Below are 13,651 nucleotides of genomic sequence, written 5' to 3'. Positions count from 1 at the left end.
AAAAGCATTATATAGTAATTTTAGATGGACTCTAGTTCCTTATTGGCCATCTATGAATGTAGTTGGCTACAAATGTTGATCAAACCAAGTTAAACTTTGATGGTTCACCCTAGCATCTCAATGCTTGTGTTATTGCAAAATGATACAATTAAGTAAAATAAATTGATTTCGAAGAGATGTTCGATCCTATTGTAAAGTCATCGGCCATTTGAATAGTTTTCACAATTGTTCTTTTTTTTCAACAGGAGATAAGATAACTAGATGTAAAAAATACTTTCTTGCATGGTCACTTGAAGGACCCAATATGCATGGAGTAGACCCCAAGCTTTCTTGCAGAGCTTGTTTACCTTATATTCAAAGTTAGTTATCTTCTTTATCTAGATTTTATTTGCAGCACACATGATACTTCTCTCTCTCTCTCTCTCTCTCTCTCTCTCTCTCTCTCTCTCTTATGTAGTAGTAGACATTAATTCTTTTTTCTCATTTACTTTATATTCATGATAATTCATATTTATTTGTAGTAATCTTGCTCTTCTTGATCATTTTATTACTAGATATTGCCTCTAGGTTTGTTATAAAGGATTTAGGCCCCTTGCATGCTTTTGAGGTATTGAAGTCATACCTAACTCTTGAGGTGTTATTCTTTCACAATTAAATTAGGCATAAAAAAACAACTAGATCATGAACACGTGTCTAGATGTAAATTCATTTCTACCCCATTAGCTGCTAAGGTCTCTTAGACCATCCTTTTGCTTATGTGATATTATATCATTTTATTGTCCGTGCCCTTTAATATCTAAGACATACTTGTCCGAAATTATTTTATTCTTGGAATCTTGCTTGCCAACATATGCATGCTCCCACCATGTCTCATTTTCAGCTTGTTAAAAGAATTCTTCCTTACGTTTGAGGGACTCTAACTCATGATCTTTACTTGTTTTACAACACTTCTCTTAATTTATATTCATTCTATAGTATTGATTGGTCAAGTTGTCCAATCCCTAGATTACCAACCAAAGGCTATTGCGTGTTTCTGGGATCAAATTTAATCTTTTGGAGCTCAAAGAAAACACATACAATTTTCTATTCAAGTGCTCATCAGTCCACAGCACATGCAACAGTTGAATTGAACAAAAATATTTTACATCATGTTGTTTAGACCGCAAAGTTGTTCTGTGATAACATCAATGTCTTGTACATGACAGTCAATTCCACCTTTTATGCCAGAATTTTCACATTGTATGGCACAAGGATCACTTATTCACGTCGGTCCTCAAATCAATTAACTGATGTTCTTTTTAAGTCAAAGTTCCCAAGGATGCATTCAGGTTGCTATTGGAACAAGCTTGGAGTTCTCGACATTTTCACTCCATAGCTTAAGGAGAAGTAATAAGGAAAGACATCACAATGATTCCTCAAAATATGATTTAAACAATCAATTTAATATACAACATTTCAACCACAACAATTGTTAACAAGATATTATTGATATGAATTAGCTTGATGTATCATTTAGCTTATCCAATATGGCAAAGAATTGCCAATGGAATACTCTTATATACATATAAATGGTTCCTCTGTCAGAAAAAGCTAAATAAGGCTCCCGCATATCTGTAAGAAAATATAAAATATATATAAATAAAACTACTTCATCCTATTAGCTTAAGTTTTTAGAATAAATGGTGATTTCAACAGCATAGGTAGTTCGAACTATGTCTCCGCATTTTTTAACTTCATTATTAAAAATTTTATATATTAGATTTATTCATTAAGAGATTATGTATATATTAAAAAAAATTGTCTATCAAAAAAAAAAAAAAAAAAAAAGAGAAAGCTATATATAGAGACGGTCTCAGAAAAAGAAAAGAAGCAAATCCAGACGAGAATAATTTGATGGCGCGAGAGGCTGCCTCTCTCACCCAGGACAAATGGAAAGTCCGTCCCCAAGCCATTTTGACCATTTTACTGACGGTCATCCCAAACCGCTGACGTGACGTGATGCGCCCCACCTTCCCAATTCCAGAAGCTTCCGAGCCGCGCGGGTCCGGGCCTGCGGCGGCTCTGGGTCCCACCCCGCGATACGGCGGGCGTTTCAGAAAACGCGATGCACCCATCGCTCCCCTCATCGCCTGATATCCAATTCCCCTCTATTTTCCATCCGCCCAGGCCGCCCAAAATCCTCTCCCTCTCCGTCCCCTCTCTCTCTCTCTTTCCCCATGTCCTCCGCCGGAGCCCCAGGCGGCGCCACCGCCCCGCAGCGTTACTTCTGCCACCAGTGCGACCGCACCGTCACCCTTACGCCCTCCCCCGGCGCAGAAATCGCCTGCCCCATCTGCCATGACGGCTTCATCGAGGAATTCGACCTCCCCGACCCTAACCCTAGCCCTCATTCCTTCTTCTCCTTCCGATCCTCCGATCCCTTATTCCTCTCTCCCTCCCCCTTCTCCTTCCTCTTCTCCCCCTCCTCCTCCCCGCCCGCCAGCTTCGACCTCCGCAACCCTAGCGACCTCGCTGGCCTTTTCGACCCCGACGCCTTCCACTCCCACGGCCCCGCCCCCGGCCCCACCCCCGCCCTTGGCGGTGGAGGTGGCGCGGAGCCCTTCAATCCTCTGGCTTTCCTCCAGAATCACATCCAGCAACTCCTTTCCGGCGGCGCCAACATCCAGATCGTCCTCGAGGGCGGCCCCGGCGGCAACCTCGGCGACTACTTCATCGGCCCCGGCCTCGAGCAGCTGATCCAGCAGCTCGCCGAGAACGACCCCAACCGCTACGGCACCCCACCGGCGGCCAAATCCGCCGTTGGCTCCCTGCCGGACATCAAGATCACCGAGGAACTCCTTGCCACCGACGAGGCTCAGTGCGCGGTGTGCAAGGATACTTTCGAGATCGGGGAGGAGGCGAAGCAGATGCCGTGCAAACACATCTACCATAAGGACTGCATCCTGCCGTGGCTTGAGCTGCATAACTCTTGCCCTGTGTGCAGGTACGAGCTGCCCACAGACGATCCGGACTATGAGAACCGGAGGGGGCCGGCGGTTCAGGGGGCACACCCTGTGGGGACCGAAGATCCTGGTGGCGCCGGTGGGTTGGCGGCTGGGGCATCGGGGGATGGGAACACTCAGAGCCCAAGGACGGTAGAGAGGAGGTTTAGGATCTCGCTGCCTTGGCCACTGAGGGGTTTTGGGTCGCAAGCTGAGGCTAGCAATGCTGGAGGTGGTGGGAATGATGGCGGGGGCAGCTCTGGAGGAACTGGTGCAAATTCTGGTAGCCGTGGGAACACTGGGTCGACCCGGCAAGAGGATTTGGATTGAGAATAGTTGGAGGTACAGCTTCTGGATATCGGTGTTTTATCTTGTTGCCTTTTATTTCTATTTTCTTTCTGTATATTCTTTTTTTTTTGTGAGATCAGTACCAAGTACCACGATGATAGGAAAATCACGTAAAAGATTTATTTGAACTATAATTGCAACTTCTTGATGCTATTTGTGACTATATCTGCTTGTTAAAGGAAATGTTATCCAGCTGTTTTAATATACATGATTAAGATTTTCGACTAGATCTCTTGCCCAATTTAAAGGTCAAAGGGCGAGGTAAGAAGCCGGTTCCAACTTGTATTGCTTCTTCAGGTTAGCAAATTTTAATGTAAGATGTCCAACTCTTCTCAGATTTAAATGGGTTTTTGAGTACTACATTGCTGTATTGCTGGTTACAATATTTTGAACCTGGCTGAATGCTGGTTAGAAAAGTATTTCATGATTCATCAGTCAGCCCTTGTCTTTTGTACACTATCCTATTAGCAACTGTGTTTGCTAGCAGTGTTTGTTCTGTTTTGTCAGGGTTCATCGTCGCTGTTATCATCTTTTCTTCCTTATCAGTTTAATTTTAGATTAATTAAGCAAAAATTTCAATAAAAATTTCGTTTTTGTTTCTTCTGTCCAGATATTTTTGACATGCTTGTGGCATTTTCTCAGATTAGATTGCATGCCTTTTAGATTTAATTGTTCATGCTGGTTCAGAATGCATCTGCGATGCAGTTGTATGACTTAAACTAGCCACATTAATATACTCCTTGGTGACCTAGATCCTTTTGCGATATTGTGCCTTTTCTATTCCTGCTACTTGCGATCCAGTTTGGAAATAAAGAAGATCAGTATAAGGAGAGACAGAAAGAAGAAATATATTTTTCTTTTGAGGAAAGGTGAGGTGGTCTCTGAGGATGTCTTTATAAAAATGATGGGGGGTTGTTTTTGGCCACCTCAAGCCCCCTTTATACTATGTTTCTTTCTATGAGCACATTGTGAAACAATACCATTAGATAGTCCGTGGTCTGCATTTTGTTGCTAGAATGTTGTTGATCCCATGATTCTCACCATCCACCCTCATGAACACTTATACTTGCATGCAAACTTTGAAGGTTAGATAATGCCAAGAGTGTGGAATTTGAATATGGATCACCTACACAGCATATAATAGATTGATTAATTAGGGGAGAGGAGCATAGCCGAAATGTAATCGTAGAAATTCAAACATGATTGAGGTGCAGCACCTGCTGGTTGAGCTGAGATGGTGCTTAAAGAAGGATGTCCCATACGTGAAAGGTGCATAGAGAAGCTGGTTGGATGCAATAGCACAATAAAGTGAAATCAGAATATGCATCTTTAAATTGAGATCAGATGCATATGTTGTGGTTTGAGGGATGTTATTTCATTTATTTTCTTATGATGTTAGATTTGCTTTGTTTTTTAGACTTCGGAATGATTGGATGTTTTGAGATTAAGTGACTTGTTATGAGATTTTTTGGGTTTTCAGAATAAGGTTTAAGTTGTTCAAAAGGAAAGGAAATGGAGTTGGACCAGTTGAAATTGTATTTTTGATGGATGTAAGATTTTAAATGTTTTTAGCTGCATTTTACTTGCTTTTTTCCGATCTACTCCTTTTCTTTTTCTTCTCCTCCTTCTACTTGTCTATCATCATATATTTTTTTAAAGAAATTCTGCATCCATGTCTGAATTTATATTATAGTTGGAATTGTATCTTGATGGTTTTAAGAAGTAAAATGTTTTTGGCTGCACTTGACATGTTTTTTTCCATCAAACTCCTTTCCTTTTTCTCTTCCTCGCCCTGCTCCTCCTCCTTGTCAATCATCATGCCTTTTTTTTCCTTGAAGAAATTCTACATTTCATGGCTGAACTTATATTATATTTGCGAGCATAACTATCCTCCTTTTCTTTTTAATTTTCAAATAGTTTCTTTAATTTATCTATTATTTATACATGTCGACAACTGATTATGCATAAAATTTGACTAAAAGGCTTATGTTGGTTTGTTTATTCTTGGTGTTCACCTTCTTTCCCTCTTACGCTATTCTTTTCTCCTTTTTCCTCTTCTTTCCTTGCAGCTAATTTTCTTTTATTTGTCACCTATTTAATTGTCTCCCAGTTGGTATGATTACATCAGATAGTAAGATCGGTTATAGGTATACAATTTAAGGATCTATAAAGGTTTGGAATAATCTCCAATTGCCTGTTTCAGTTTATATTTAGAGCATAGCTGAATATTAAGGCTAAGGTTTGGTGCTAGGAAACAAACTGAGGGTTTGTAAGGATAAGGTAAGTTTTGATTTAATATGAAGATTAAAGGAGCTCATTTGATTCTTGGTTTCAATCATAAGTTTCAGATTTGATCTGTATTTGTTTCTGTGCAAAATGAAATGATAATCATAAGATTTAGTTCTTAGATCTGATGCAGGACTTCTTTGACCAAGGAAGAAGAAATTAGATGATATAGAGGAACTAGTACTTGAGAAGTTGGAGGAAAAGGCAGAAACGGATGGGAGGGTCGTGTTCAGTGCAACCAATCACTTTTGGTTTATAAAATTTCATAAGAAAAAGGACTGAAATTTTGTTCACCTGCTTTCATTTTAGAGCATCTTGAACCCTATTATAAATACCTCGGATCCCTCCTAATAAGATGTATCTAGGGCCAATGGTGTAAATTACGATTTCATCAACTATGACAAATAATTAATCTTTGACCTTTTAGTTACTGCTTAAAACTAACCTAATAGGAATCTTTTATCTCGAGAACACGTGTAAAAGAAAAGTCTTTGAACTACTGTTCAAATTGCATTGTGGTTGCATGGTACAATATTTGATATTTGCGGCGCTTGATGTGACTATGTAACATAATCTTGTATTATTTCATGCATGTTATAAAAACCAAATGACTTAACCCTCATTATTAAAACTGAAGGTGTCTTTAATGTTTGACTTAGCTAGGAATAACAAATGAAAATAGTAGCTTAAAACAGCTTAACTGAAATAACATCTTTTGAACATTATAATGACTACTCAGAGTCAGTGTAATAGTAAACTGCAAAAAGAATTGAGTAAAAGTTATTTTGTGCTGTCAGATTTTATTTTATTTATTTTTGCCACTTTTTGTGTGCCTATGTTAGGCATGGGGTGTGATAGACAACCATAAAAGTGGCCATGGTTGAAGGTTACAACTAATGTGGTGTAGCCTTCAAAGAAAATATTTGGTAGGGCAACCAGATGATTGAGTGAATTTTCAAATGAGATCAGCAACATAGAATGTCGTGTTAACAAGGCATAAAAGTAAGCTTATAGTCAAGTAAGTTGGGTCCAAATTGAAGTTTTGGGATTTTAGGATGGCCTTTTGGCTTTGCACCAAATCTAAGCATATTTAAGGAGCCGAAATTTTTTATATTCTGTTTTGATGGAAGAGGGGCTTGCATGCTTCTCTCAGGAGCAGAGGAGATTGATGCATGAAAGCCTTTTGACTTGCTTTAAGTTAAGCCCATCGGTGAATGGCAAGAAGTTGTGTTTGATAACATAGAGTACTCTTCAAGTCATCATTATCACCATATATCTTACTGAACTTTAGTCATGCTATAGATTTTTCAGATAGAACTCAAATCATTTTGTTGAAGCCTTGAATTTAGACAACACCAAACTGACTCTACGGAAGCTGGATGGATGTTGCCAGCAAAGTTCATGCTCATTTTTGTGTCTTGTTATAGTTTCAGACGTCAAAATAAAATTGGTTAAGAATGGAACATTTTCTTTTGATGTTTATCTTGAAGCTGTGATTATTTTCCTTTATATGGAGTCTAACATGAAGGGGGACCTTATGCCCTTGGCAACATAACAATTGGTACCCAGTTGTTCCATATTGGATATAGGGCTTCTTTGGATGAATATTTGGGTCAGGATCTTAACTATTAAAATCTTTAATAGAGGGGGAATCAGCATCATCAATAGAAAATGCTTCCTTGTTTGATATAGAATCGAATGGGTTGCTTTTTTGTTATGATTATTACTTTGTTATTCTAGATTCAACTTCTATACATGAGAGCATGGTATGCAGTACCGGTCGGTACCGGACGTACTGCATACTGTACCGTATCGACACTTGGTACGTCTATGCTAGTGTGGCACCGGTACGGGGTCCGGTACTGATACGGCGAATCTTGCATGAGAGGCTTTCTGAATGGCTTGTCTTGAAGATATAAATCTTTGGTCAATATGTATCGTGGTGCAAATTATTAAAGGAGAGAAGGTTCCCAAGATCCATGATTTAAAGAAGTAGCGTATCCCATTAGTCTGGGATGGATGATAGGGATCTGCTTACAACGGTATAGTTTTGAGAGCATGAAGGGAATTAAGCTATCAAGGTATTGGTGTCCGCTTGCAATCTGAACTTTGACCCAATCTTTACGAAATTTAATGTAGACTTAGGCATGGCTCCAATATGTACCCAATGCGACTGAACCTGGACTCTATCCTTAGTTGAAGTGATCCCTATCTTATTGAGACAGCTAGACTCGAACTCATTATTTGACCGATTCTTGGATGGGTAGGGTTTGAGTTAGTAGAGACCCTGCCCCACTCCCAAGGTGGGTTCAAGTTGGTTTATAGGTATCCAAACCTGACCCAGTAGCTTCCTTGAAGGGATGGTTTTGATCTCCTGGTTGTTCGCAAATCATTTCCTATTTTGTATGTAAACATGTCTACCCTTTCACTCCTAGCGATTCTTTATTTCTCTGCTTGAAGGGTTGTATGTATTAATATGATAGTGCGTACAAATAGAGGGAGACATGTGAAGAAGGGAGAGAAGGGGGCAGGGGGTAGGTTGTGAGTGGATCCTATGAGGCAATAAGACAGTCAAATTGAGGTAGGCCAAAAGACCCTCAACCCATACCTATTACATTTGTAATCGCATTGAAAAGAATTAAACCATCTCTAGCATAGTCACAAGTTTGGATTCAGTAATAACTCGACAGGGTTAAGAAATTCTGTATTTGGAAAAAATCTGGTAAATTTGAAAAAAAAATGGAAGAAGTTTGGAAGAGAGAGGGTAACTAAGAGGTAGAAGAAAAATGGGGGAGAATAATTATATATTAGAGAATGAGAGAATAGTTGGAGGGGAATGAAGGATAAGAAGAAGCAAACAACTAGAAGAAGGTTGAAGTACAAGAAGACTCAAAGATAAGAGACAATGTGGGAGGTTTGACTTTCTATTTACTTTTTAAGGAAAACAAATTCTAATATCAAATGAAATCCTCAAGTCCCAAGTCCCGACACCACAACGCTTACCATTTTGGTCCTTTACGCTCGTGGCTTGCCTTAGCGTTTCAAACTTTGAAGCATGGCTATGGACTATTTCCACTCCAGAATGCACGAACTATTCAATAATACATGAATGAAACATGAATTTGATTAATTTAAGTATATGTAAAATGTTCATGAATGGATGAATTGTTCACATAATAATAGAGATGCTGAACATGAATAATTCATGAATTTACACAAAACTGGTGGATCATGTTACTAGGATATTCATTTTATGTATTTTATATAGACCTATATTAAAGCTGCAAACCCAGTTAAGGCTTTGCTTGCTACTCATATGCTTTAAAAATTTAAAAAATAAAATAGGGCCAAAAGAGGGAAATTAGGGTCGGCTCTCCCAACAAAGTGGGAGAGAAGTTGTTAAAGTGAAAAAGGAAGTCCAATAAATCATGGATATCCACTCTATTTTTCCTTTTTAGATCTTGTATTCTTTCTTATCCACTAGCTGCACGGCCTTCCTATCACCCAAACCAAGCATTTATTGTTTCTTTTTTTTTTGGCAGAACTTGTTGATCCTTGACCCATCGAATTACCATGTTTTTAAGGGCTTGGGGCTAGGTTTTTAGGGCTCGTCCACAATCCATATGACCCATCATATGCGAGATCAACCTGATCGATACCTATGTAAATTGGATTTGTTTTAGCTTATTCTAACTACCTGATTGTAAAAAGCCCACAATTGTTTATTTTGAGGAGGTTCAAGCAGGTTGGCATGTCTAAATTAGAAATTGTCATTTGCAGTGAATATCTTGAGCATATATGAGCAAAATCTTAAGATGTTTCATCTCTCTCACTTTGTCTCCTGTTTAAATTCAAACAAGAGACAACATCCATCCAGTTTCTTTCCTATCAAATAAACTAAAATTAAGGGAAGAGATTACCCCCATGAGAGAAGATTGAGCCCATGATATTTTTCCTTTTTTACTAAAATAAGCAAATCTCGAGCCCTAACTGATGCAGAAGTCTTCTATTCCAGCCTTGAGTAGCTAGAATTGGAGGATTTCACATTTTATGGAGTAAGATTTTAATTTCTATTAAATGTGGCCTAAAATCCTCACCTCATCTAATCCCATTCTATAACTGCCTCAGCCAATTTTGATACGACAAATGGTGATGAAATAAATAGTAAATAATATGTTCACTCTTGAACTGCTTTATTTTTGCAAAAGGGGTTGATAACTTGATAGCATTCATATATTGACAATATGGTAGGGGAAGTGGGCACATTTCTCTCAGTATACAACAAACTATGTTCGAAAAAAAATTAAGGATTACTGTGCTAGTATCGGGGCTCGTACTGGTTGCCTAGCAGCATGGTTCGGTACGCCCTCGTGCCGTTTTGTGCTGGGCCCATACCAACACAACAAAGAGGGCGGGGAGAGGAAGAATGGGAGAGAGGAAAAGAGAGAGAGGGGGGAGGGAGGGGGAGGGAGAAAGAGGGAGTGTGGCAGATGACCGAGCAGAAGGACGGAGGAAGGGCTTTGCCCTCCGGTTCCCCTATTTTAAATGAAACATGGTCCCAAAGGGGCCCCTTTTTTTATTTTGAAGAATTTAAGTGAACTTGGCAACCCTCTTGCTGATTTTAATTAATTTCATCAAAATTAAAAAACCCTCTTTTCTTCTCTTTCCTTATCTTTCGCCCCCTTCCTTGCCGGTTTCTCAATGTAAAGGTTGGAACTGTTCCGATTTGACGCTGATATGGCTTAGGACACCCTGAACCGGGCGGTTTGGGACGAGTCCGCCAACATTCCAAAAATGTTGTTGTTGCTTTTTTTGGGTCGTTGTTTTTGCTGGAATTGGAATTTTACTAGTTTATTTTTTTGTTTTTCTTTTTTAGGTTAGATTTTTTTTGGGGAGGAAATGGATCTCCAACAAAGATCACTGTTGCTTCCCTGGCTGCAATCGTTGATGGGTTTGGTGCATGGGCATTTGGATTTTAGCAAAACAAAGACTTGGAGGATAGCTCAGAAATAGTATTTTTACATGTGCTAAAATGAGCATTGCAAGGGGTGCATAAAAATCTATTGCTGTATGAAGTAAATATCCAAGTAAGACACCGGCAAAAAGCTAGTGATAAAGGCATTGATATGGACTTTTCGAGTATTAGGTGTTTGTTTGTTTATCACATTGTAGCCAGTGAATTTAGAAAACATAGTATATCAGGACATGTAAATGAATATTTAGAAACGAAAGATTTTGGAATTATCGAGACTATGAGCCATTTTAGTAAGTAGAGATTGGAAAAGGTGAGATTAGTTAAAAATAAGAAAGATATAATTAAGCTATTGACATGGTTATTCTCAAAGTTTTGAACCCCATTCCACTTCTGGTTTGGTCCCCTAGGTGGGGTCTTGGTTACAGTCAAAAGAATCAAAATAAAATCAATAAATAGAACAAAAGAGAAAACAAGTTATTTACATCATTTTTTTTTATTTGATATAATTACTTTATTATCAAAATCCAATTTTTTTCCTTTTAGGTTTTTATAAATTGTCACCTGTCCTTCGATTTATAAGTCACTTGATATATTGAGTAAACTTTAGGATATTGTAGTCATCACTTTGCATCGTTTTGTTCTAGTATCTTCAATATCTAGAGAACCTCTCTTACTATTCTTTTGGACTTGGACAAGTATTATTTCTCGCACTTGACTTAATTGTTTTGCAATGGTAGCTTGCACACGTGAAAACTTAACTAGGCTCATGCGCAGGAGATTATTGCTTAAAGTTTAATATAGTACGTTAATTAGATTGTGTCAATATGTTCTCTTTGAATGGCTTTATACCTATTGTGTATGCAAATTTACTAAATCATATTTGTTCATTGTGCATTACCAACAAATTAAACATGTGGCTAGATCATTACCCATTGTTTCTCTAACGCCAACATATTGGATCCTAAAAGTTCTCTTTCTCCAACTTAGAAACAGACACACATAATTTAGATAATAAGCCAGTCTATTTAATGATTTTAAGCTTTCAAAAACCTTTATTGCTGTTTCTTTTAAATAGACATTTAACATCTTTTTCCAAGAAAAAGCTGTTTTGGTCAATTTTGGTCGAAATCGGCAAATCTGGGTGAAACTAGCGAAACTAACCAAAACCAGCTGAAACCAGGCAAAACCAAAAATTTCAGTCAATTTCAGGTTAGTTTCAGCTGAAACTGAACCGTTTAGATGGAAACTTAAAACCTTGGCCCTTCTAGTGTTTATGCTAACATGCTATGGGAATATTTCTCTTCGAACAAGTTGTTGCTTAAAAAAATTAGGGTGGAAAGGACTCAACTCCCTCCTTTGATATACTATATAGATTTAAGCTTTGAGTGGTCTGATAATCTTATTGTTTTCGAGCAAACATGGTAGTCTGAGGTGTTTTGTCTAAGAATATATAACAAGCTGTGTTACATTTTGATGCTTGTCCACAGTCATCTCTTTAGTCTTCCCTTCACGGTGCATTGGTTTCCTTGCAAGTGTAGCTTTTTTGTTTTCAACTTCTGTATTAAAGTTTCTATTTTTGATTCTGCTCATCTTTATATTGTGGCTGCAGCTTTTGTTTTTCTTTGAATGGGCTTGTTGCCTATATCTTCACAGCCAATCTTACGTGTACAAATATAGTAGGAAGTGGCATGCCGCATGCCCAAGCTACCCTCTTCAAGTTTCTAAATCTCACAAAATTCATTATGTGGGGTTTACAATATGTTACTTTGGCTTCTCTTGTGAACTGCTTTATTTGTGATTTGCAGAATGATGTACTGATAGGAGTTTTTTTGTAGTGTCCACTAGAGGATGAGTAGGCACTTTTTGGTCTAATTCTCAGTGTCAAACGAATGAACTAACATGGAGGGTCAAGTGCACTGGCAACCTGCACTCGATATCAATAATGTAAAATGTTTTCATGCTTTTGTTTCTAATTGTTTTCATTCATTTCTTGTAGGTTGAACTCTTGGAAGTCTATTCTCCTTGGTACAGAGATCAACATTTGCTGCATCGGAGTTATACATGTTCGAAAATTAAGTCAAGACATGCTCAGAATACTTTCTTTGTTCATGCGGTTATTATTATTATTATTTTTGGTGCTGCTGGTGATGGTCAGAGAGAATGAGGATTTAATTTATACCTGTAGCCATGAACCAGAAGTTGGGAGTCACCAAATCCGAATTCAATAGGAACATGCCTGGGACAGTAAGTATATCCGATTGAGGCTAGCTTTGATATTCAATCAGTTCATCATGAAAGCATGCCTGTGTTGTTTCCATTTTTTGTACCTTAACCAATAGTGCTTTTTGTTCTCAATGGATCATTGTATAAATATAACTATTTTCTTCTGAAGCTGTTCTAGGCGTTCAATCATCCTTGATGCGTATCTTTTATAGAGTTTAGCCTGTCATATTAACATGGTGCACTGCCATGAGGGCTTTGTTGCACCATAGGTGAGTAATGTTTATTCAAATTCAGTTTCTGTTCTATAATTGGTTTCGCATGGTGGAAGATTATTAACGTCGGGAAGCTTGCTGGGACATTGTTTGGTAACTGCAACCTAAGTAACAGGTAAAATTTGCTTGCGTGTTCTTAGATTTTTCTGTGGATGTATATGCAAGTGAAACCTAAGTAATACCGACCTGCAGGCTGGGAAGCATAATAGATATGGGAAAAAAAATGTTTTTGGAGAACATCAAACAAAATGTTGGAGAAACATGGTGTAGTTATTGCAGGCTGCATGGCAAACAAATACCTATACTTACAGTGAATATTGACTCCTTCGAGTAATTCTCGAGGGGGTTTTTCCTGCCGGACTGGGAATTCTATTCTAAGCGGAGGCCATGCCTATCACAATGCTTTGTTGAATTTAGGGCTGCTGTACTCCCGGATATCGTCACACGTATATACGATGCGTAGGTTGGTGAATTAATGGTTGAGGTGTAGCAACATTGCGGTGATTATGTTAGGGCCCTTCTGGCCATGGTTAGATGTCACGGTCAAGGACATGCTACTTTCTAAC

General features: G+C 38.5%; 1 protein-coding gene across 1 annotated transcript; it reads left to right on the top strand.

Moving 5' to 3' along the window:
- The first annotated feature begins 2,123 nt into the window (after positions 1–2,123).
- LOC103716715 (E3 ubiquitin-protein ligase RING1-like) lies at positions 2,124–13,002 on the top strand. Its single transcript, XM_008804827.6, has 2 exons — positions 2,124–3,323; positions 12,587–13,002. The coding sequence occupies exon 1, from the start codon at positions 2,217–2,219 to the stop codon at positions 3,309–3,311; it is 1,095 nt and encodes a 364-aa protein (XP_008803049.1). The 5' UTR covers positions 2,124–2,216; the 3' UTR covers positions 3,312–3,323; positions 12,587–13,002.
- Positions 13,003–13,651: the final 649 nt, after the last annotated feature.

Source organism: Phoenix dactylifera, chromosome 16 (genome assembly GCF_051530095.1).
Source record: "Phoenix dactylifera cultivar Ajwa chromosome 16, Ajwa_hap1_PhDact_Kaust_v1.1, whole genome shotgun sequence".
Taxonomy (NCBI): Eukaryota; Viridiplantae; Streptophyta; class Magnoliopsida; order Arecales; family Arecaceae; genus Phoenix; species Phoenix dactylifera.
Note: the sequence above shows the minus strand (reverse complement) of the source record. Positions and strands in the feature narration are given on the sequence as shown.